The sequence below is a fragment of the Heliangelus exortis genome, chromosome 1 (genome assembly GCF_036169615.1).
Source record: "Heliangelus exortis chromosome 1, bHelExo1.hap1, whole genome shotgun sequence".
Taxonomy (NCBI): Eukaryota; Metazoa; Chordata; class Aves; order Apodiformes; family Trochilidae; genus Heliangelus; species Heliangelus exortis.
Genome location: NC_092422.1, coordinates 66,220,872 through 66,244,642, shown reverse-complemented (window position 1 = coordinate 66,244,642; position 23,771 = coordinate 66,220,872). Strand labels below are relative to the sequence as shown.

The 23,771-nt window shown below is 40.9% G+C and overlaps 2 protein-coding genes across 2 annotated transcripts in view; one reads left to right on the top strand and one right to left on the bottom strand.

Moving 5' to 3' along the window:
• LOC139797453 (magnesium transporter NIPA2-like) overlaps positions 1-23,771 on the bottom strand; it is a 286,983-nt gene that overhangs the window by 49,605 nt on the left and 213,607 nt on the right. The window lies entirely within an intron of this gene.
• The window catches only part of HERC2 (HECT and RLD domain containing E3 ubiquitin protein ligase 2), a 110,414-nt gene continuing 104,588 nt past the window's right edge, over positions 17,946-23,771 (top strand). The window contains 2 exon segments of the mRNA XM_071746686.1: positions 17,946-18,080; positions 18,584-18,700. Coding sequence (XP_071602787.1) covers positions 18,629-18,700 — 72 coding nt within the window. The 5' untranslated portion in view covers positions 17,946-18,080; positions 18,584-18,628.

The following is a 23,771-nucleotide window of genomic DNA, read 5'->3' as shown; positions in this document are numbered from 1 at the left end:
TCAGGTCTTGATATAACTCAGCCTTGTGCTATGTGGCTCCAAAAATGGAGAATGCCAGTATGAGTATTAAGTAGTACCTCTGTGATAGAATTATTTTTACCTTGTCTATGCTTCAAACTGGGAATACTGCATGTTGTATATCTACAAGAAAGTTGTGTCAGTGAGCAGCAGGGAGAAAAGCTGCCTCTTTATCTCCTCCCCAGCTGCTGAGCTTCAGTCATGCTGGATCTTTTGGCAGGGGGGCAGAAGGGACCATGGCTCCTGTGGAAGGACCAGCAGAATGAACTTGCTGGCAAAGAGGGGAGGTAGGGAGTCAGCAAGAGGGGAGCAAGTATGAAGATGGGAGAGAAATACTGGTTGAAAGAGGGAGCCTGTCCCTGCAAGGGGTCAGGCTCACAGCCATGCTTTAGAAGTCATGGAAAACGAGTTTCCATATACACTTCTCTGAGTCCCCCTGTGCTTGGTTAGCACAAAAACTGACTGTCAAGTGCTTTTAGGCATTGGAGAAATAGAGGGACCCCAAGGTTCAAAGGACATGTTTTCAAGTCTTTTTAATATATCTCAACCAGCAGATCTGAGGCTGGGTAATCTTGTTTCGCTACAACGCACAAGATTCCCACAGAAACCCTTTGGCATGCTTACTTCAGGAGAATGGGATGAAGAAGGGAAATCCAGCACTGCTGTTGGCTGATTCATGGTCCACCAAGCCATGGAGAAAGGTTTGGCCTCCAGATACAACACACACGGTCCTACAGCCATGATATTCCGTGTTCCTTAGTCTGTGAATCTCCATACAAAACCACAGTGCTACTTAGGCCTACTCTTTTAAGTTATGCCATTTGTAAGAAGGTAGCAGAGCCTATGATTTATTATTTTCATTGCATGCAGACTAAGGCAACCATAAGTCAGATATTTCATGTTCTTCTACTCTACTAATGCTTAAATCAGTAAGGTTTATTAAAAGGATTTCTCATTCACTGGAAGTTGTAACTGGTGAAACTATACTACTGCGAAGACTGTTGAAATTCAGAATGTACATAAACCTTTAGATCTATCTGTGAGAAGGGAAAGTTCTGAGGGAGTACAGACAACTGACTTGTTCCTCTACTAAAGGAGCTTCAGGGCTTTTGCAGTGTCTGTTGCCTCCTGGGCCTTTTGCTGTGTTTTCAAGGGGAGGCTGGGAAGGCTGTCACTCATAATTGGTACTTCTGTGAGTAATCTTCAGGAAAACAGGGAGAACTGGTCCTATTTGTACCACTCACTCTGTGTAAGTGTCCACTGCTGTGCAAGATGCTTATGGTCTGTCTATTCTGTGCTAAAAAAATAATCAGCTTTAGCAATCTTTCATACAATTGTTAAGATGTGTGCCAGGTAAACACTTTTCACTTTCTTGTAACTTTGGAATGATGCACTTGAGCTCAAACTTCTCATTCTTGCTCTCAGCCCACAAGAGACAAAGTTAAAGTTAGGGGGTTATATTTTTTGACACAGATTTTCTAGTGAGAATTTTGCCATGTGTAATATTACTGTGATGCTGTTTCTGCCTTAAAGAAAAAACACAAAACCTGTATAGTGACAGAGTTGAGGCTTAAAATATTAATGCATCAGACATTGAGACAAAACCAAATACATACGCTTCCTTATAGTATTAAGTTTTGTGCAAATTTATGCATAGCCTCTTATTGCTAAAGCCTTAGGGGAAAAAGCTTAAAGAAAGGAAGCATCAAACTGGAATTGTCAACTTGTCCAGGTTCTGTTCAGGCCCTTCCCTGAAGCCCAGAGCACAAGCAGCAGGAAAGAGACTGTAGGCTAAAGGCAGGCAGGGTTAGATGTCAATTAATCATCCCTTCACTGCTCAAGGACTCTTCACTGCCAGTAAATGTCAAAGCTGAATTCCCTTCTGGAGCACTCTCTTGCCTACTGAGGAGCAGGATTTGCAGGAGCTTTGCTTTTAGTAAAGGAGCGGATGCTGCTGAAGAGGAGGGACGTGCCTTTGAGTGGCTTGATCTATCTATAGCAGAAGCTAAAAACAGCACGGGCAGGTGAGGCCCTGACAGCTCTCCCTGGGGGAGCCGTGCTGCCTGGAAGGGCAGACATGGCCCTCGCTGCTTCTTCATGGAAGGTAGAGGCAGCACACGTTTCTATTAGCCCTTAGGAAAATAAAGCTTGAGTATAGTCCCTTTTAACATAGGAAAGAATGCTTTCCTTGGTCCTCACAAATAGCCTTTCCCCCCAAAAAATGCTGTTCCTGTGAAAGTATTGTATGAGCAGATGACTTGGAAATGAGACCTAGCTGGCTATGAGGCATTAAGTATAAAAGGAGATGTTCTTGTTCCATTTGTGTAATTCCTGTTTTCACCTTTCCCCGCCCCCCCTCAAATTCCAAGTATAAAAAGGAGTTGTTTTTTTTTTTTCCTCCCTAGAACAATTATCCTCTTTTTTGGACTGGAAAAGAAGCTGGTAATCTCCTAGAGGACGGCGGTAAAAAATGAACTCGTCTAACAATTTCAGTGAGACTAATGCTGACAGAGGGACTGAAACATTTGTTTTCCTGCTCACAATGGTGTCCTGCATATAAATCAACAATCATATTTCTTGGCCCGATCTCCAGTGTGATGAAGCAAGAGCAATATCTGATGCTGCTGGGGCAACAATTGTAAAGTCACAAGGAGCATGAACTGTCACTGAGAGGCACCCAGGGTGGCAGCTGGGCTGGGATTAACACAGGCAGCGTGCTGCTCTCTGCTCTGCTCCTTCATAAAAGGCAAGGAGAGGGTCTGTTAGCTTCCTCGAGTCAGAGAGCAAGGTACATTCTGTACATTCTACATTCTCTTTTTTAAGGCCCCTTCTGGGAAAAAAAAGGTTGGCCAGTGCATTCTAGAGTGGTTTTGGAGCAAACTTTTACCACTACTAGAGACACATTACACTGCTCTCCAGCCAAAGAAGCAGCAGGCAGGATCTCAAGATATTTTGGCTTTCATACCAGCAGTGGATCCAGCCTTCTCTCTCTTCAGAGGCTCAATACAATTTTGACAGTAATTAAGAATACTTCATCTACTACAAAATCTTGTTTTAGGCTGAGGATAACAAACATTAGGACAATGTTCAACAGGAATTTTGCAATTTTAATTGACTGCTCTTGGTTGGTTTTTTTTATTCACTCTTAAAGGACAGGAAAATATGAACAATAAATGAACAATAGCTAGGTTTTAACTCAGAGAGCACTGAGCTCTCAAAACAGTCCCAAGGGAATATGTATTTCTGAAAATCACAATAGAGAAATAAAAGCAGTAGGATGGGATATGACTTAAATTCATTTTCTCAGGGAGAGAGCTAATGCTGGCTTTGGTCTAGAAATGTAGTTTAAAAAGGCTAGAAGAAATATTAGGAAATAAATCGGTCTGAAGTGTAAATGTGTCAGTATTTTGATAAAGTGCAAGGGATTCTGGAAGGATGATGGGTGGAGGAAACAGGCTGACCTTCTGATACATGGATGAAAAAACCCCAACCTATTTTTCATTGTGATTAATAGTGCAAATCTAAGTCATATTAGGCAACAGGTGTGGATAACTCTATTAGTCCTGTATGTCTCCAGTAGGTCAGGTACTTTTCTGCTATGCCATGGATGAGGGGGTAGTACAGCAGCACCGTTTCCATCTTCTCTGGCATGAAGAAGAATAAGCACTTATGAGGCCCCCCCCCGTCTCTTCACCATACTAAACAAGCCATTTATCCTTGTGTAATAAGTTCATAATGTAAGTAGGAGAGGGGGCACATTCTTTGGAAATCTTCTAGCTGTAGCTTTTGAAACCTCTGCTCCCAAGCCCTGTGGTGTCAGCCTATCAGTGGTGTAGACATGTGGTGTTGTAGTGATTGTCTGAAGTCATCATCTTCCAGATTTTGTATGTTCAGCTCTTTGGGGCTGTAGACTTAAACTTCAGTCCTTTAACTACATAGGATCCATCTAAGCAGATCCAGCCAAGAGCAGCATGTGTCCCATCATGTTGCATGCCTTCTCCAAAGCTCCTCTGGCCTCATAGCACTTGTAAAACACATGTTATTCTTCTTCAGGAGCCAAAAGATGTGTAATTAGGCTGGCTTTGTGATCGTCTTTCCATGAACACTTTGGAATCAGCAGGTCTAAGTAAGTTCCTACAGAGATATTTGAGATGATCTCTGCATTGCTTATGCTAATAGTTCTGGGAATACTGTGGAAATAAAAGAAAAATGGGATGTTAATGGTGGTCCCGCCTTAGACATCTCACCTACCCTATTCAGATAATTAGATCTGTTGAGCTGCATTGATCCTAGCGAAAATTACAGGGGTAAAACTGACACAGCATTACTCTACAAAAGGGTAGGAAGGGATTGATACAAGGAGATTTGGAAAGCTTCCTTTTTAAGCAAAATTGATCTTTGCCATTTCTAAAATGACAAATTTAATAGAAGTAATTATATATATTTAATAGATGTAACTTTCTTAAGACATTAGACTTTCTTTTGACTAGAGATTAGTTTTGTACAGCATTTGGCAAATACATATGAGATGAAACAGTTGGGAGGTAACTGGGCAATACTAGAATCACGAATACACACTCAAATAGCTGTCATTGTGGAATCACTGAATAAACATGTTCCAGTGAGGCTTTGCACTATTCCTAGTGAGCAGAAAATGAAATTTGCAGATGACACAGGCAGAGGAAGACTGCCCCACTCTCATCATGCAGAGAAGCCTGCATTGTCACTTTGTCTGAGTGGTGTCAAATTCAGCCAAAGAAGAAGGAAGGCAAATTAACACTTGTGGAAGGGGGCTGGGAGCTGAGGAAGAAAAGAAAGGGGAAGCATATCCTCAAAAGCAGTTTTCTGTCAGTAGGATTTGGCACATTAGTGGAAAAGCCTGTGTATGTGTATTCTTGATATGCCAGAGCAAGAAGGACTTAGGGAAGTAAGTAATGGGAGACAGAATATGTATGATGTACTGTATATAGTATGTTAAAGTAGGATATGTAGCTCTACTGATAGTGTTTTAAAAGCCTGTTGAAAAGCTAGTGATGTAGAAAAGCCTTGTAAATTATTTGAGAGATGAAAGAAAATATCTGAGTTAACAACTTGAAGAACTTGGTTTACATCTCTATGGGCAATCAAAAGTTGATCAAAGGGATCATATAATCCCTTCCTTCATGGTTAGTGGGCATTGCTATTCTTCAGCTGAGTGGGAAAAGCAGAAAGAATGAGTAGTTACTAGTTAGAGAGGTTATGTATTTATTTCATTTTGTTAAGCAGCAGTAATGACCTGCGGGGGCAAATTCCCAAGGGAAGCAATAGGGTAGCTGGTTAGGGAGCACCAACTGCCTTGAAAGGAAGAGGAACCAGGTGTGCCAGCAGGACAAGTCGAGGCAGTGACCGAGGATTCTTACAGTTCTGCTTCAAGGCTGGACAGCTGCACTATGGATCAGCCTGGAGCACAAAGACCCAAACTCCCAGGAGCTGGGGGAGGGTACTCCTGTTCCCCTGACAGACCTTTGCCTCTTGATGGCTTCACATCTAGGCTGGGGACATGTTTTCTGTCATCTATATTTGACTGCAAAAGCATAAAATTTTACAGCCTATGCTATACTGAAAAATGGACTAGGCCACAACAAGCCCATGCAGCGCTACAGGCTGGGCACAGAGTGGTTGGAGACCAGCCAGACAGAGAGGGACCTGGGAGTCTGGATTAACAGGAAGCTGAGCATGAGCCAGCAGTGTGCCCAGGTAGCCAAGAAGGCCAATGGCATCCTGGCCTGTATCAGGAACAGCGTGGCCAGCAGGTCCAAGGAAGTGATTCTGCCCCTGTACTCAGTGCTGGTGAGGCCACACCTCGAGTACTGTGTCCAGTTCTGGGCCCCTCAGTTCAGGAAGGATATCGAGGTCCTGGAGCAGGTCCAAAGGAGGGCAACCAGGCTGGTGAAGGGACTCGAGCACAGATCCTATGAGGAGAGGCTGAGGGAGCTGGGGCTGTTCAGCCTGGAGAAGAGGAGGCTCAGAGGAGACCTCATCACTCTCTACAACTCCCTGAAAGGAGGGGGTAGCCAGGGGGGGGTCGGTCTCTTTTCCCAGGCAACCCTCAGCAAGACAAGAGGGCATGGTCTCAAGTTGTGCCAGGGGAGGTTTAGGTTGGACATTAGAAAGAATTTCTTTACTGAGAGGGTGATCAGACATTGGAATGGGCTGCCCAGGGAAGTGGTGGATTCTCCGTCCCTGGAGATATTTAAAAAGAGACTGGATGTGGCACTCAGTGCCATGGTCTGGTAACTGCAGCGGTAGTGGATCAAGGGTTGGACTTGATGATCTCTGAGGTCCCTTCCAACCCAGCCGATTCTATGATTCTATGGTTCTATGATTCTATAATTCTGAAATTAAGGTCTACCGTTGTATGAATGAGCAATTTGTAGAAGTTACACTAATTTAAGCTGTGGAAGGTAATAATGCAACACTCTGACTTGTTGACCCACGAGTACAGTAACTACAGCCAGTTTCCTTTTCTTGGTGCTTAATTTTACTGGAGTATTTTAATTCTCATCCTGTTAGAATCTGCACTGTTAGGCTTCTTTGGTTTGAAGGCCAAGGAGTTCATTGCTATCCCCTGGCTCATGTTATTCCTTCCTGCTCCACTGTTCTCAGCAGCTTTGATTGCATGGACAGCAGCACCCAAAGTCACTCCATGCAACCTCCCAGTAACCCTGACTGCCCCTCCATTGCCCTGAAATGCTGGCAGACATCTCCCTTCTGCCTCTGCTGCAGGGCAGCCCACCACCCCCAGCACCTCTCCCACTCTGAAGGTCTCAAGTTGTGCCAGGGGAGGTTTAGATCAGAATAAACTTTTTAACAGAAAGGGTAATTAAACACTGGAACGGGCTGCCTGTGGACGAGTTTAAAAGATGTGTGGATGTGGTGCTTAGACTTGGTAGAGTTAGGTTAATGGCTGGTAGAGTTAGGTTATAGTTGGACTCAGTGATCTTAAAGGTCTTTTCCAACCAAAATAAATACGTGATTCTGTGTGTGGACCAGCACTCGGCGCTCAGGGCGTGGGTGTCCCTGTCCCGGGCTGTGCCTGATCAGGAGATGTTTATTCAGCCCACTGGCTGTAATCCAGCCCATTGGCTCTTTGCTTTTTGACAGACTCAGCTGCATCACATGACACTGTTTCTGGGCCAGGGAATGGGCTACTCCAGCATCCCATAAATTATATAAACAGTCCTTGGGCAGAGAGGTAAAATTGACCGTACTTGAATTCCAGGAAACTTACGGCTGTGACCCTTTCTAATAAAAACACACAAAGTGAGCATTTTGGCTGCTCCTTTTTTGCATGGAGAGCTCTTGTAAATGGGATCCCAGTCACCATACCTCCTACTTGCTTGAAGCTAAGGGATGCCTTTGTGATTATAGTAGAAATATCTTGATTTTGTTCTGACAAGAGGTCACTCAGGTATCCTAGAAATTAACAAGCCTCTTGCAATGTGCATTTATTTAGTGTATTTTTAACTGCTGTAGTGTAATGGCACCTCTAAAGATACAGGTAAAGTACTGGAAATCTAATTATTTGTAAGGCACCCAGCCAGTGCTGCAGCTCCTAAAATCTTTCTTCTGTCTGATAATGGTAGGGTGAGTAAAAATCACCCTTTCCTGTCCTTGATCTCCACAATGTCCTGGGTATGGTGAAGTGGATGAGTTCCAAAATACACCAAGCTGTTAGCCCTGATTGTTGTACACTTTCAAATGCAATGGTTGCATAAATCTTTGGCTCTTCTCCCAGGCATTGATCCATTACTCCAGTAAGGCTATTCTAGAACAAGAGAGGGTTTTCAAGTTCATTGAGATAATCTGAATTTTTTCTTGCAATATTTTTTTACACATTGAGATTACAGGGTCTGCTTAAAACTTCTAGCTCTCCAGATATGGCCTTAGCTTTGGTCATCTGCTTGCTGCAACTCAGAAATTTTTAATTGATTTCTGCCAAAATACTCTGGAGGTCATTCGCCTGTATATGCAGTATAATGTAAATCTGGGTGAATATTTTTAGCAATCTAAGTAGTTTATGAGAGGCTCTGTTAAAAATATGCAACAATAAAATTGTTCCAAACTTAGCCACGAGACAGCATTATAGTGGGACAGAAAATATTTGCAGAGTTTGAATGATGTGACTCATGAAGGCAAAGTCTGTAACACCTCATCCAAGTAGATAGTGGTCAAACAGAAATGGCTCACTTTTCCTTCAGAAACTGTTTAGTTCCAATATTCAATTTTCCTGCCCTTCTGATGATCGCTGTGATGGGACTGCGGTTCTGTTCTTTCCTTAACTTTGTTGGTTATTATGTGCTCTCATGTCATACATTGGCTTTTGAACAAACTGGGAAATAAATATTTACATTAATGTTCATAACACAAATAGAAGAACATGGGAATATAAATTTAGTTCAGAATTATACTAAATGAAAAAAAAAACCCAAACAAGTATCAGTTGATTTATGATAATTGAAGTCCTTAACAAATTACTACACATTATAGTAAAGCTTGCATGGTCTGTATGGTATGCAAATAGTCTTGAGTGAAACACAGAAAACCAGGACTGCTCAAGACCTGTAATCTTTAACTTAGAGAGGATGAATTGTATTAAGGACTCAAGATGGTTTTGCAAGATGCTTTCATTATAAACGGCACTGATCAGCTAAAAAATAGATCCTTTATTACTTTGTTTTCCAGTTGGGATGTTAATGGAGACCAACTGTATACCATTTTTTCTTTCTTTTGAAGTCCAGGATGGGTGTGTCAAGGAAATACATGGCATGCTGCTGAGAGCTAAATTTAAATGTAATATTTGCATAACACTCAAAAATGTCTTACAGTACAAAATCACATTTACTCTCTATCACCAGCACAATTCTGAAACATGACTCTGAAAAGCTAAACAGTGGAGCTGAATTAACACATGCAAAGTAGTTTTCATTGGCAGTTACTTGTTTTATACTTTTTTCCATTACTATTATTCTTTATTTTGTTGTAGTAATGGTTTTAGACACACTAGAATTAGGGATGTGTTAATTTTTATTGCAGTTACATGATGGATATTTAAATCTTTGAGGGTCAAACTCTAACCTAATCTGGCCCCTTAGCAGCCTTTTCCAACTAAACTAATCTAACAAGAAGACTGTCATGCAGATTCAATATCAGGCACTATATGCCAGTGAAGTAAGGCAAAGCATCACTTAGAGTAATCCACATTTTCTGTCTTTCTGATCACTATAATCTAAAATACATCCAGCTAACCAAAATGTATTCTAGTAATGCAGAAGCAGCTGTAAATGAACTGCGATGAAATTTTTTTTTCCTTTTTTCTTTTTCTGTATTAGACCAATGAAATATTAAGGATATATTGGTGCCTCACTGCTACTAAGATACCACTTGACCAGAGTCTGGAAGCCTGTGTTACATACAGAGGGATCAGTGATGTGTCAGCTAGTGAAGTTACAGGTGTTTGTATAAATGCAAGCCTACAGAACCACTGCTTTTATGTAGTTCTAACCACTCAAAGTATCATCTGTGAAGCCACTTACGACTCTTACATTAGTTAGTTGGAAGTCTGTTAGTTGCTGATCTTACAAAGAGTTAACATGTTGGCTAATTTTGGCTCCATTGACCTCTGCGAGGGAAGCCAAATTACACCTATGAGAGTTCATGACTCTTCCACAGAACAGCAAAAGATGCTAAAATAAAAAGTAAAATATGTTTATTAAAATTTTGAAGATAATAAAAACCGATACCAATTTCTGACAATGGGAAGCATCTGCCCGAAAATGTACAGCCACATATGTCCAGCATCTCCTACCTTTATGGTGCTCATTATAGGCAGGGGGTTGATATAGTGGTGAGGATGTTACACAAGCATTGCCTCTAATATGCCAGACAACTTGTAAAAGGTGGAAAATCAGGGCATGAGTTGGTTGATTTGCAGCAACATTTGCCTAGGGGGACTTCTTAGGGTTCAATTTGCCTTCACTCTATGACAGTCAAGCAGCACCTCATGTACTCTGTTCTGTGGTGTGTTGCTTCTCCTAGTGATGGCACTGCATTAAATGGTGGAACTTTGAGAAAGGATTTTACTAAAAGGACCTAAAGAACCTTTTGTAGTGTGGTCTGAATAATTCCTGTATCTAGTATCCAGAAGGAAAGACAGAAGCAGATGAGTTAATTAACCGGTTAATGAATAATGAAAATAGACACCAGGCACTTCTGTCTGCAGCCTCCTTTTGAATCCAAAACTGAAGTAAGAAAGCAAGAAGACTCCAGAGCAAACTGTTCTAATGCCCCAGCCCAGCATGGTTTTGCACCAGCGTTAAAGTTCAAAATGTGATAGAGTAATTTGTAAAACTGAGGCTTCTGGAGCTTCTCCTCAGTGATGGAGGATCAGTATTAGAGAAGAATGTCACTATAGAATAGTTTTCAGTTACAGGTACCTTCTAATGAATCTCATTTTGGTTGAAGGTCTGAGAAAAATTACGACCTGTGGCATAAAGAATCTGCTTTTTCCCCAGTAGTCTCCCAAGTGGACTGAGTAACTGTTTTGTTATATATATTATCATCTTATACTTTGGAATTTTTTTTTTTCCTAACTTGTTTTTTATGTACATGTGAAATACTTTCTCTTCGCTTGTTATTTTACTACTAAACAATGACAATGTAATATGACAAGAAGCACTGCATTTGTATTGCTGGTTTTGCTGTGGTGGCTTAGGTTAGTAAAATTTGTTTAAACTTGAATAGCATAATTCTCCACTGGAAAATTGTTCTGCTACTTAAAGGAAGTTTTAGTGACAACTTTGAAGTAGCATTTTCTGAACAGTGAACTCTATTGTCAAAACACCACATAAAATGCAAACCAAATTCAGTTTGCAGTCTCATGGGAGTAAGTCAGCTCTAACATAACAAGACTAACATTGCTGAAATGAGCAGAGTTAACTTATTATTAGAATTGATTTTAGAAATGAGATCAGAGTCCTGTGACCTTCCTTCTGATAAAGAAAGAAAAGTACTGCATAATGTGCCAAGACAAGATTTTACTCTCAGCACCACCTGTGCAAAGTTCATTCTTCCAGCCTTATTATCTTGCTGTAGAATCCACTTCACTGACTTTCTTTCCTCTGTGAGGAGTAGAGAGATGCCTGTACTTATGAGTGCAATTCCTCTGTCCTGCTTTAGGGTACAGTGAGTTGCACTTGAGGTGCTTTCTACCATGGTGGCGTAGTAGGTCAACCTAATAGCAAAAGTTTCATAAATATTTGTTAAAATCTTATATACTGTAAATGGAGCAGTAATTTGAAATTAGTACAGAAAAGAAGATTCACAGAAGCTTATTTCCCAGTGTTGCTATTTCCCAGTCTCCAATTTTCTTCATGGGATTACGACTGAGATAAAATGAAAAAGACATTCAAGTTCTAACTTTCCAAAGATTCCAGTAACAGATATGTTGAAATATCGTGACATAGAGACAAAGCTGTGATCTGGTTGAGAGCTGACACAAAACTACAGCTCTGAAGAAAGCATCTAAAAGATGGCTTCAACTGCTGTAGAGTGTTTAGTGGTGTTTATACTCTGGGACTGAGAGCAGAAAAGAGGACAGGTGCAAATGCTGTTGTTTGCAATGGTTTATTGAGCTTCCATACCACAAAATCAGTAGAAAACTAGTGCCGGAAGAACCTGAAGTACACATTGTCTTGGTAGATTGTTTTCTTTCCTGTTTGAACAAATTACTTCATTTTAGAGCACCAACATTGTTGGCATCACCCCCAAAATTCAAGGGTGCAATATAGATTAGCATGTCTGAAATACCATGTTTTTCTCTCTTGAGGATAAAACTGTCTCTGAATTGGAGTAAGTGAGGTGGGGATTGGCAAAACAGGGGGGGGTGCAGAAAGCTCCCTTTATAAATGGGCATGTTGCAGAAACACAGCAGAGATTCTCCACAACAGTTTTTACGCATTGTGGAGAGGGAGCTGTGGACAGTTGCCTGATTCATAAGCCAAGCTGACTGATGATGTTGTGGGCTGGTATTAGCTTTACACATTAAAGACAGATCTAACAATTTGTCTCAATTCCCTTCCTTCCTTCCTCCCCTCACCCCATCCAAGATCTCCAGGCTTGTGCTTTCACAAACCTCTCCTTGACCTTTCTATTCTGCTGCAAGAGCCTCTCCCAACACTGCAGCAAGGACAAAACATGGCATAAATCCAACTTTTTCCTTTTTTTTTTAAGGTTTTTTTTTCCTTATGAAGCATTTTTGGATGAAAGGATACCATCTGGCTCTAGGTTAACAAATCCTTTATAGAACTACTGCTTCCTTTCCTGGTTAAATGACTGTAACGATTCCTATCAGCATTCATAAAGTGTTTCCCTGTATATTAAGCGATGTATAAAAGCTAAAGTGGTTTTGGCCACCTTCCAGGCTTTAGGAGAAACTCAATACTTGCTAGCTTCTAAATGGAAAAAATTAAAATTAGCATCATGTGTCCTTCTTATATATTAGGAGATTTTTCTCATGCTTTGATTATTGGCTAAGGGATACTGTTCCCATCTCTGTCTAGTGAGGTTCCATCCTACTGCATCCACCTACCCAAATCAAAGGGTGCAGACTTTTTAATTTCAGAGTTATAATGCATTTAATGCTTCTCTTGTTTTGCCAAATCATTTCCATTTTGTGTCCAAGTCTACTGAAATGAGCTATGCTGTGCATAATAATTTATGGGAGAAAAATGCAGCATTTGTGTTCATCTGCTTAAACTCAAAATTTGAAATGATCTTGCTTCTCAAAGTGCCTGATGAACATCTCTCCATCTCCAGGTGACTGTGAAGCATGTTGCATAGCCCATTGAAGGGTTAATCTGTAAATGTTAACTAGGCAACTAGCCTCTTGTCAGACAGAATTATTCCAATACTGATAACCTAGTTGCACGGTATAATGATAATACCGGATCATTCTGTTCCAAATATATAGATTGGTTTAATAATAGTGAGGTAATATTTCGATTTGCAGTGTAATACCATGTTGATTTCTACTGTCTTCAGCATTCCCTTGATGTTTTGGTGGATTTTTCAATTATATCTTGATAATTTTGCAAGTCAAATATTTACAGGTGAATAGTTTTACGAACAAATCTTAGTACTGTAATATATCTTTGGATGGCATTATTAGAAAATCTTACATGGAATACTGTAATTGAAAAGGTTGTTTAAATGCAAGTACTTTCTGCTTGGTTTTAAGTTAACCATTGTATGTAATTTGAAAATGAGAGAGAGCTTACAGAGGTTGTTATTTTCTAGTAGATGAAATACATATCTTTTCCATCTGAATTTCTGATATATCCCTTACTGTATACCAAATACTTTAATTTCAACAGGTCTGTAATGGATATCTGAATTGATAATTTAAAGAAATAACAGGAACAGCCAAAGGGAATTCATTACTGTTGTCAAGTTCAAAGCTGTAGGATGAAATCTGATCAGACTGGTTTGGGCTGTAAAGTGAGAGACTCCCTGGATAAAAAGGCTGGGGCTGGCCTCGGGGAAGCAAAACAACTTTCCCTCTCTGTAATGAAAGACATAACCTGGAAAACAAACTTTTGGGATTGCATTTGTCTAGGAAACTAAAAACTAGTTTAGCTACGGGATGAATAAAATAAAGGATATAAGAGGATGGATTTTTTGAGCTTAACAAGGTCAATGAAAACGTTACTGCTTGTTTTAACAAGGACAGGAATCACTCTAATTTTTAAAATAATTAACTATGCAAAATGTAATTAACAATGGATTCTAATTAGCTACCTGTGGAAACTGTGGCTTTATTGTGACAGTTTTTAGTTGCTCTAGCCTCTTTTTTTTTTTTTTTTTTGCCATTTCTCTGTACTCTGAATTGCTTTTCCAACACCACCTCTGCATTTGAGCTGTGCCATCTCTACAATAGAGTGTGATTCACACAAGACTGTTTTCGCAAAGAAAAATCGTCACAGGAGAAGAGCTTACTGAAATATAAGCAATATTCATAGTTTAAAATCAAGGTAAAAAAAGAGAGGCAGGAATGGTTTAGCCTAATTTTCTTTAATGGCAGAACCCTAGTTTCCAAACTAGACGAAAGTATGTAGCACTGGCCAGCAAAGGTAGGAGTGAAATCACCTTGGAAGTACAAGGAGTGTGAAGGATATAGGTTGGAACAGAGATATTTTAAAGAAAAATATGAGAAGCTGCAGGACTTACATTGAAAGTAACAAAGGAGCAGAAAGTCACGCAGACAGATGATTTTGCCTCATTGTACTGAGGAGTCATGAGGAAAGAGTGTCCAGGTATTGATTGGAAGACACTTGGGTTTTTGAACATGGAAGACACTTCCTTTGTTTTTCTTTTTCTTATGTAAATAATATTTATTTAGTAATAAAAATAGCTAGTAGAAAGTTCCATTGTGGCCACTTAAAAATATTAGCATATGTTGGAAGGAAGAGAATTCTCTAATGTCCTTACTGTCCTGTTTTCCCCCTGTAGAAAGCACTGGTATGGCATAATAATATGTATGGACTGATTTGGATTAATGGCATTCTTTGTGCATAAAATAATAAAGAAGTAATGGGCCTCGTTATGAACTTCTAACTGCATAAAACTGAAATTTTGGCTACAATTTAGTTCCGAGTATTAAATTAATAAAGGCTAATTGTAAAAGTTTCTCACTTTCTTTGGGAAAGCCTTCATCACTGAGAAGTAAGCCAGGACATTCTTTGAGATTTGTTTTAGGCCCAGAGTGGACTGGATTTTGCATTTTGTGGATAATAATACACAAAGGCCTCCAAACTCAGTGGGAGAACTCTACACAAATGGCTCTTGAAAAAAATTACAAACAAAAAAGGCATTGTCCTGCAGTGAATAGTTAGGCACTGCTCTTACAGAAATGGTTTTGTGTCCCATTCGCATGCATAACAATTACTGATACTCACTAATGAGAGAAAAAAATGCCCCACATTCCACCGCTTTTGTAACTATAATGGCCTCCCTAAAGCTCACACAATTTAAACAATAATTATTAGGAAAGATTTGATACTTATACCTAGAAGGCCTGCAGGTAGGACTAGATATTATTTTTATGTAAATATATACTGGCTTATATTTGGTCCTCTTTGTTAAAAAAAAATTCATTCTCATGACTTGTTTGTTGGCTCATAAGGTTTTGTCTTTAGTTACTTAAGAAGCAATTGCTTTTAAATTTTGAGACTGATCTTGTCAGTACTTATTGACATCATGACCCCATTGTCACAAGTGAAATAATAAGACATATGGTGCTGCCCAGATTGTCCAAAGATACTTCTCTTCCTTCTGCCTGTTCTTCTTTAGATTACTCTGCTAGTTTTATTTAATTTCATCAGTGTCTGTTCTTCTCCATCTCCTTAGGCCTGACTTGACAGTGCTACAAACTGGCACTGCAGGGAGGTGAGGGAGAGGAGCATCATTCACACTGCCAACCCGATGTTCTTCAGCCTTTTGTGGTTCACACAGATCCCATGTGCAGCACCATCCTTCTTTACCTCTCCTTCCTTCACCTCTACAGTGTTTCTCCTCCTGTAGAAGCTGGTATGGCTTTGTGTCACTGTTATAACAGAAGAGAGGATTTCTGCCCAGAGGCAGACATTTTTAGAGCATCCTGTATTGTTTGATGGTGTTCTGAGATGAGAAAAAGAAAACGTGATCCCTTGGTTTTAGCGTGCCTTCCATTCCCATCTATTTACTTTCTGCTTTAATCTTTAATAGTGACTTTACCATATGCCTAGAAATGGATACATGATTGATGGTGTCTGTCCACGGGAACTGGATTTTCCCATTTGAAATGGTTTTTCACCCAGAGGGTGCTCAAGCACTGAAACAAACCCTCCAGGGAAGCAGTCACAGCACCAAGCCTGCCTGAGTTCAAGAAGTGCTTGGATGATGCTCTCAGGCACATGGTGTTTGTTCTTGGGGTGCCCTACACAGGGACAGGAGTTGGACTCAATGATCCTGATGGGTTCCAACTTAGCATATTCTATGATTCTATGATTTCACTGGAGGAAGCAAGAAAGATGTGCAAGAGTTTTGGCAGGTTTGTGGTGAAAGTAGAGTGTTGCTTCTACCCTCATCAGCGGTCTGCCCTGCAGCTCCTGAGGATGTTGCTGTCTCTAAGGCAAGGACATCACATCTACTGAATGGTTTTCTTTAGTATAGAGTAGGTTACTTCAGCAAAGTGGTGCACAAAAGATGATGGCTGGAGAACTGATTTGCAAGACCATATACCCTGCTTTAAGATGGAAATATGCATCAGAAGAGTGGAGCGCAAGGCTTCTTAAGGTAACACATCAACTGTTTGGCTTCAACTTGTGTTCTGAAGTCTGTCAGACCCACACAACATCAGTATTACTTTGGTCATAGAATCACAGAATGGTTAGGGTTGGAAGGGACCTTAAAAATCAAAATCACTTTGCTTTATTGCAGTGCTTCTGAAAGAATAATAATTACCTGTGTAGTTATTATTACATTTTGTCTAAATGCCAGCAGGAAGGTCTCAGCTCTGTTACAATGCCACTGAGTCTGTGCCTTCGTGCTGGCCAAAGCCAGCCACGGTCCCACCTGCTAAGTGTTGCTCCTACCTCATTCCTCAGCTGCTGGGGAACTGGATATTAAGTATTGTGAGAAACCTTGCTTTTGGCTGACTTTAACTTCGCACTGCTGATACATTTCATCACTCTCAACAAACCCAGCCTGAGGCACAACTATTTGCCTCCGTGCAGCTTTTCCTTGGAGTGAGGGGCTAGCTGCCCCCTGGCCTCCCATCATCAACATGTTTTCCATCATGCTGCCCAAGGAGTCACCATCCCTACAAGTGTGAAAAATGGGTAGACGTAACACTTCAGGACAGGAGTTGACGGCTGGACTCGATGATCTCAGAGCTGTTTCCCAACCTCAATGATTCCATGATCCTTTCCCCAGCACCCTACTCCCCTTATGCCCAGTGGCATCACTTTCTCCTCTCCAGCCTCGACTATTTCAGGCTGTTTCTGCCATCTTGTTTGCCTCTGCACCCTAACTACTCATTATTTACCCTTCTGCTCGTAAACACTTAAAAGCTTCCTTTTTTTTTTTTTTTTTTTTTTTTTTTCAATAAAATATTTATGGTTTGCAGATGGTCCCTAACGTGACGTAAAAAAAGCCCCACCCAACCTTCTTCTTAAAACATACACCTGCATCCAACATAAAAGGAGACCTTTTTTTGTGACTATCAGCTTGGCCTCCAGGCCAACCCCTGAAGGATCCTGACACCCCCATCGCCCCAATCCCCCCCCCCATATCTCCGCGCCGCTCCCCTCGGCGCCGCAGTCCCTTCGGGGACCGGATGTCCCGCCTCCCCCTCCTCTCCCGATTGGCCCAGAGCCCCGGTGGCGTCACTGGGGGCTGAGCCGCGAATTGGCCGCGTTTCCCCCGTCTTGAGTACCGGGGGGAAAGGGGGGGAGGGACCGGCGAGCGGCGCTGCCGCCTGAGGAGGAGGAGGAGAAGGAGGAGAAGGAGAAGGGGGGGGGTGGGCGGGCGGGAGGGAGGGCGACGGAAGGAGGGGCGAGGATTACTCAGGGCCGAGCGAGCGGTAGCTCCAGGCGAGTCAAGGGGTGAGAAGCCGCCGCCGTCACGGCCGGCCGGTGAGTGCCAGCGATCCTGGCGCGCTTCGTTCCGGCGTAGCGGGGAGGGGGCGGAGAGGCAGAGAACGGGAGCGTCCCCACCCCACACCCCCCTCCCCATACTTCTCCCTCTCCCCGTGGATCTGGCCGCTGGGGACGGGGTGGGAAACAGAGCGGGAAGCGAGGCCTCCGCTCCGCAGCCCCACGGGAGGGAAAGGGAAGGGAGGGGAGGGAAGGGGCGGTGCACGCAGCCCCCCGCACCGTGCGCAGCGACCCCTGCCCGGGCGGGGCCTGCAGCCGCCCCTCCCGGCCCGGCCCTCTCGGCCGGCACCTGCCCGCTGCCCCGCTGCCTCCTTCCCGGGGCTGTCGGCGGTGAGTTAAAGCCGCGGGTGATGGTCCTCGGGGGCGGTGACAGCGGCGGGGGAAAGGAGGGAGGGGTTGGCACTGGGAGAAGGGGTCGTGCGGCCGTGGGGAATCCCCCCGCGGGCCCCGGCGGGGTGGAGGGGTGCGAGTGACCCTGATAATCGCTTTATGTTGGCCTGCGGCTTGCGTAATCTGCGATCAATTATTTATTTCATGCACCGCTGGAAGGGTCTGAGGGGCAGCGTTAGGCCGCTGGCGATGCTGGGCGCAGCGGAAGGGAGGCGTCCTCCCACGGATGTTGCGGGGAAGAGGAGCGGGGCTTCTGGGGGCTCAAGAAGTGTTCTTAATGCGTGTGCATCCATCCCCCTCTGCAGTTTCGGGGGATGCGAGCGACGGAGGTCCTTACGATGAATTTTTAAAAGATCAAGTGGCAGCCGTCCTAGTCTGAACAAAAATAACCTGGTGCGGTTTATTTCCTGTGCTGGATTGTTATTTTTCTCGTTCTGTGGCAGGTTGGGCTGCTCAGCCAGCCTGGAGAGAGGGCTGCGGAAGGAGCGATGTCTGCTGAATCTTTTACTTTGGCTGCTCAAGCTAGGTTTGACTCCAAATGGTTGAAGACGGACTTACAGGTAAAGAGTTAGGTAGCTGTATTGCACTGCGACCTTCCAGGTGCAAACCAAGGATGCTTTTAGTCTAAATAGCTGACAAACAGAATGCATGCAGCATTGCTCTTCAGACAGGTGTATAGGGTTTCTTGAGTATGCTGATTTGAAAACAATCTTGAAGAAACACTAAATTATTTTGAACTGCAAATAGATCTGTATTGTCACTCTAGTCCCTTCTGCTTAGAAATAAGCTGGACTACATGAGTATGTTGTCTTTGCAGAGTGTCAAAGCACATAGCTGTGAATGTAGCATTACTACTAGAGCTGTAAATTCTTAGATTCTTGGTGAATTTTTTGCTTGCGTATGAGCAAGCAGCTTTAATGCACAAGAGAATCCAAGTGAAAGGCAATGGAAGTCTTAATTCATATTTTGAAGAATCCAAATTGGTTTTATTGTAGTTATTTGTATAACAGGTGTGGACTTCCTTTAAATTTTGTCTTTTTTGAAGGGAGTTAATTTCTTGACAAATATATGTGGTTGTCATGGAACTGATCTTTCTTGACCAGTGTGGTTGACCATGTGCTGGTGTTTGGTGAAAATTTTCTTTTGTGTTAGAGGATGATCTCTTTATTTTTAAAAGTTGCATCTTACAGAGATGAGCATATTATCATGTTTTCCCAATTCAGGCTTGGAGATCAAGTGGAAAATATAGGGAAGTATAGTGGTTTGGGTTTGTTTCAGATGAAATGGGTAACTAGATTAAGTCCTTGTCTTGACCATTTCCTTCCTTCTCCCAGATATTGCTGTTAGTTGCCTTACTTCGAATAACCTTTTTAAGTTCCTGCTCCAAACTCTGAAATTCATGTTCAGACAGGCCAGCCAGTGTTATTCTTTTGTATAATAATAAAATTAAAAATTACATCCTGAGTGACTTTACCCCAAATTACATGCCAATTGAATGGTTGAGTTCAGCTGTTTTTGTGGTTAGGCAGGGCTTTTCCTTGAGCAGTTGTGATTCAAAGCAGCCTTTCTCCAATATTTTGCATCAAACAAGCTAAATTGGAATCAGAAGTGACAGATATAGCCTTGGAGATTACATTATTTAGTAGGACTTTTATGTAAATGCTAAAAAATGACACAGCTTGTGCCATGGTTTGGCTAGATTACTTCTCTTTTCATCTTTTATTCTTACCAAAGTAAAGGCTTTGATCCAAAGTTACATGTTTTGGCTAATATGGCAAGTTAACATTGCAGAAAACAATCTGAAGAAAAGCATATCAAGAAATACAGAAACATTTTTTGCTCTCTGGAAGCTGGCTTTGAGATTACAAATAAGTTGCTTCTATGATTGTAGAGGAAAATTGTAGCTGAAAAAGTGGCAGTCTTTGTAAACAGCTGCTGACTACGCTTTGTTTGTTTTTCTTCTGCATTATATGGGTCTGTTCATGTGATTTTTCAGATTTTGTGTCTCATTTGTAGTGCATTTTTACATAAATAGAAAAAATGGATGTAGAAAAACTCCTGACAGGAGGGTTTCAGTTGCCATCCAGACTTAAAGGATTATTTTCAGCTGAGTGTGTATAAATGCAATTAAATACTTCTGTCTTCTAAGACTGTTGTGTGCTTGATGTGTTGTAATAATTCCTTTTAATATTAAAAATCTTTATTTGTAACAAATTTCTGTGATTAAGCTCTCTTATAAACAAGAATTCTTTGAGTGATAACAAGTTAGACGAATTGCCAGGGTACTTAAATTGTTTTCTTCCAGTCATGCAGTTGTCAAAATAATGAGATTAATGAAATTAGAGAACAGTAATAATTTGTGATCTTCTGGACGCAAACATCAGTTCTCTGGAATCTGAAGACTAGCTAGGCCTCCTGGGTATAATAAGATTTTCTTATTAGGTTAGCTGTTTTTCATATTGCACAGGTCCTTAGAACAGAACTTGGTCTGGATGTGAGTGTTCAGTATTTTAAGGTGTGCATGTGATTCTTGAATCACTCCTTTTTAATGTATTAAATGGCGGATGCCTTCTGTCAAGTAAAGGATTTTGGGCTCTGGGGAGTTTTTCTATTGCATGATTGACTGTTTTAGCTACTGGTTGACTAGCCTGACTTAGCTGCCTGTGAAGTTTCTTTATAGGTATAAATGTTGTCTCTTAATCCTTTAAGTTATATGTCTACAGAGTATGCTGATTGCCTACCATGTGTTTTTACTGACTAATAATAGAAAGGCCTTATTGATGTTCAAGAGACTGTCAACAGGAATTGAAAAGATGAGGATAATACTTAGGAGAGATTTGGAGAAAACCACATTATTTTATGTGAATTAGTACAGCTGCCTGCAAATTGCTGTTTAGAATTAGACCCTGAAACTCTTCACTTTGCGATTAAATTTTTAACTTTTCACTGCACAGCAGTCCAGAGGGTAGATAAAAGTCTTTGGAGAAAAAAATTCTTATCTTAGGGAATTCTTATCTTAGGAGACATACAGAGATAGTCTAGTCTTTAAAAAGAGCTTTTTTGGTTTGCTTTTAAATGTTTGTTCTTGTTGCAAAATTTGGGGAGTGTAGCTGGAATGGGAAGTGAAATGTTTGATTTGGTGGGTAGTGGTCTCCAGAGTCTGGTGTTTGTTTTTTATTTTTTGTCTCTGTTGTTGGAGAGTTTGCTCTTTAGACTTGATGGTTGTGGCAGTTACTGTGAATTAAGCCAGTGAAATCTCTGAAAATCATCAGATTTTTTCCCCCTTCAGCTCAAGATGATGTTGCATTAATGATGTAATACATGAATATTATAATACTGTGTGCATTAATAAGTCTATAATATAGTGGTATTAATATAATAAGAAGGGAGTGACACGTGGATTTTAGCATGGATTGTGTTTAATCACCCACATGCGTCACTCTTCCAGCTGTCATCCAGGCCAAATGTAAACGTTGTTACTCAGTTTTGGGGTATTACTATTGGGAGACAAAGTCAGCATGATGTACAGTGTCATTACTGTTCTTAAGAGTATATCAAAGACACAAGTCCTTTTGTAGCAGTGAGTCTCTAACCTGAAGGATTAACGCCTGTGAAATGTTAATGGAACTGTATCTGACAATATATTTTTGCTTGTATTATTTTATATGAAAGTAATGTAATTATAGGGAGCAAAGTGCTCTACAGAGACCAAAGTGCACCCCGTAATAATTCCATGTCTTTTAGTGTGTAATTAATTGACCTAATATTCTATGATTTACAGCTGCTAGTATAATTTTGAACTGATGATAAACATTTGTTTTATTAAAAATTTAAATTTCCTGGTGGAGTGAAATTAAGTTATTCTGTATTATCTGAAAAGGCACAAACTGTTATAGTATCTGAAAAATTAGATAGTTACCTCAATATGAGGTAATTTCAGTACCACAAAATATAATAATTGACACAGATCAATAATGTATATATAACATCACCATTAATAAAACAATCCAGTCAAGTTGTGAAACAGGTGGATTTTAGTACAGGCCGCTTTTTGGTGGATCATATTTAACATAGTTGCTAGAAAGGTTAGTGTGTCACTTAAATTTCCAATTTATTTTTTCAGGTTTAAATGAGTACATTTAAAAGCACCTACCTATTCGTGTCTGTTGCTAGTAGAAACCATAACATTTATAGAAAATCAGTCTGTAATGGGAGGTTGTGTTTTAATGTCTGCTTCCAAAGACAACTGTTTGGTTGATTGGTTTTTTGGTTGGTTGTTTTTTTCTTTTGAAAGGAAAGGATAAAAAATAGAAATGGAAGGGAAGGTTAAAATTGTTTACTTAAACCTAGATATCCAGCTTGCTGAATCAAGCTGTGCTTAAACTAATTCTGATTAAATAGATATACTATTAATTTAGAACCTTATGCAGAGAACTTCAATTAGTGGTGGCTGAATAATGAAAAACTAGAATTGCTGTCAGCTGATAGGATGCATGTGTGTGCTCAAAGGGTGTTTCTTAATCTGCTTATTCTGGATCCTGTGGAGAACTGCTGTGCTTGATAGCAGGGGTTAGGGGGGACAAACTTTCATTGTCCTGTAGTGTGGAAAAAACACTGCAGGCAACAGGCAAGGTGCAGGAGCTGTCCACCAGGGGAATATGATGCATTTTCATCACTTTTCATTGTGTTCATGGTTTGCAGGCTATTTCTGTCATATTCTTTTGCCACAGAGGTGAAAGTGAGCTTTTAAAAATGAAACAGCCACCTTGTAGGAGTTGCATTGGTCTGAAACCTTTTTACCTTCCCTTCAAAATTGAATTTGGCACTTTAATTTTTGTCATAATCCTACTCTTCTAGATCAGTGTCTTTGCTTCTAAGAAGATAATGTAAATACATGATGTCTTTGCCATTAAAAACAGAAAGTTAGTGAAAGTTGCTTTCTGTATTTTGTTATTTCTTGTTAATTTTCTTCTTGGTTTTGCTTTTCTGGTGAAAAAGTGATGGGGTTATGGGGAAGTTCTTATAGAAACTGGAAATGAGATCTACACTTTGAAAGGAAGTCTTCAATAGGAATTTCTACAAAGTATTTAAAAAATGAAGTAATGCTGACCCTCCAAAAATAAGTTATTTCCAGAGAGTGGAGAGGGCCAGACATTAAGTGATAGGCTAGAGGAAATTAAAGTCGTTGCTTATCAAAAGATGTGGTCTCAAACAGAACCACTGTCCTCCAAATGGAGAAAGTTAGAGAATTTCTCTTCTGAGGGAATGGCATAGTTTTTCCTTGCATGTGATTGTTAGCTGTTCATAAACTTCTGCAACAAAGGGAAGATCAGTAGATTTATTGTGGGGACAGTTTCTAGGTAACTTAAATTTGTTGAAGTAATACGGGGCTGTTGGACTTCCCTGTCTTTTTCCTATTAGAGCTTTAGAGCAATAGGTTTAGATCTAATGATCTTTCACTGTGCTCTGCATAGGTGTGATAAGCAGCTTTTTTTTCAGGGCATGCTTCAGCAGGAAAGGAAGGGAACTGTGACAAAATAATGAAGAAGATGACAATGAAAAAGGAAACACAAATTGAATGGTTTCAATAAAGCAAAAACAACAGAGGGACTTGGGAAAGGACTTCCTTTT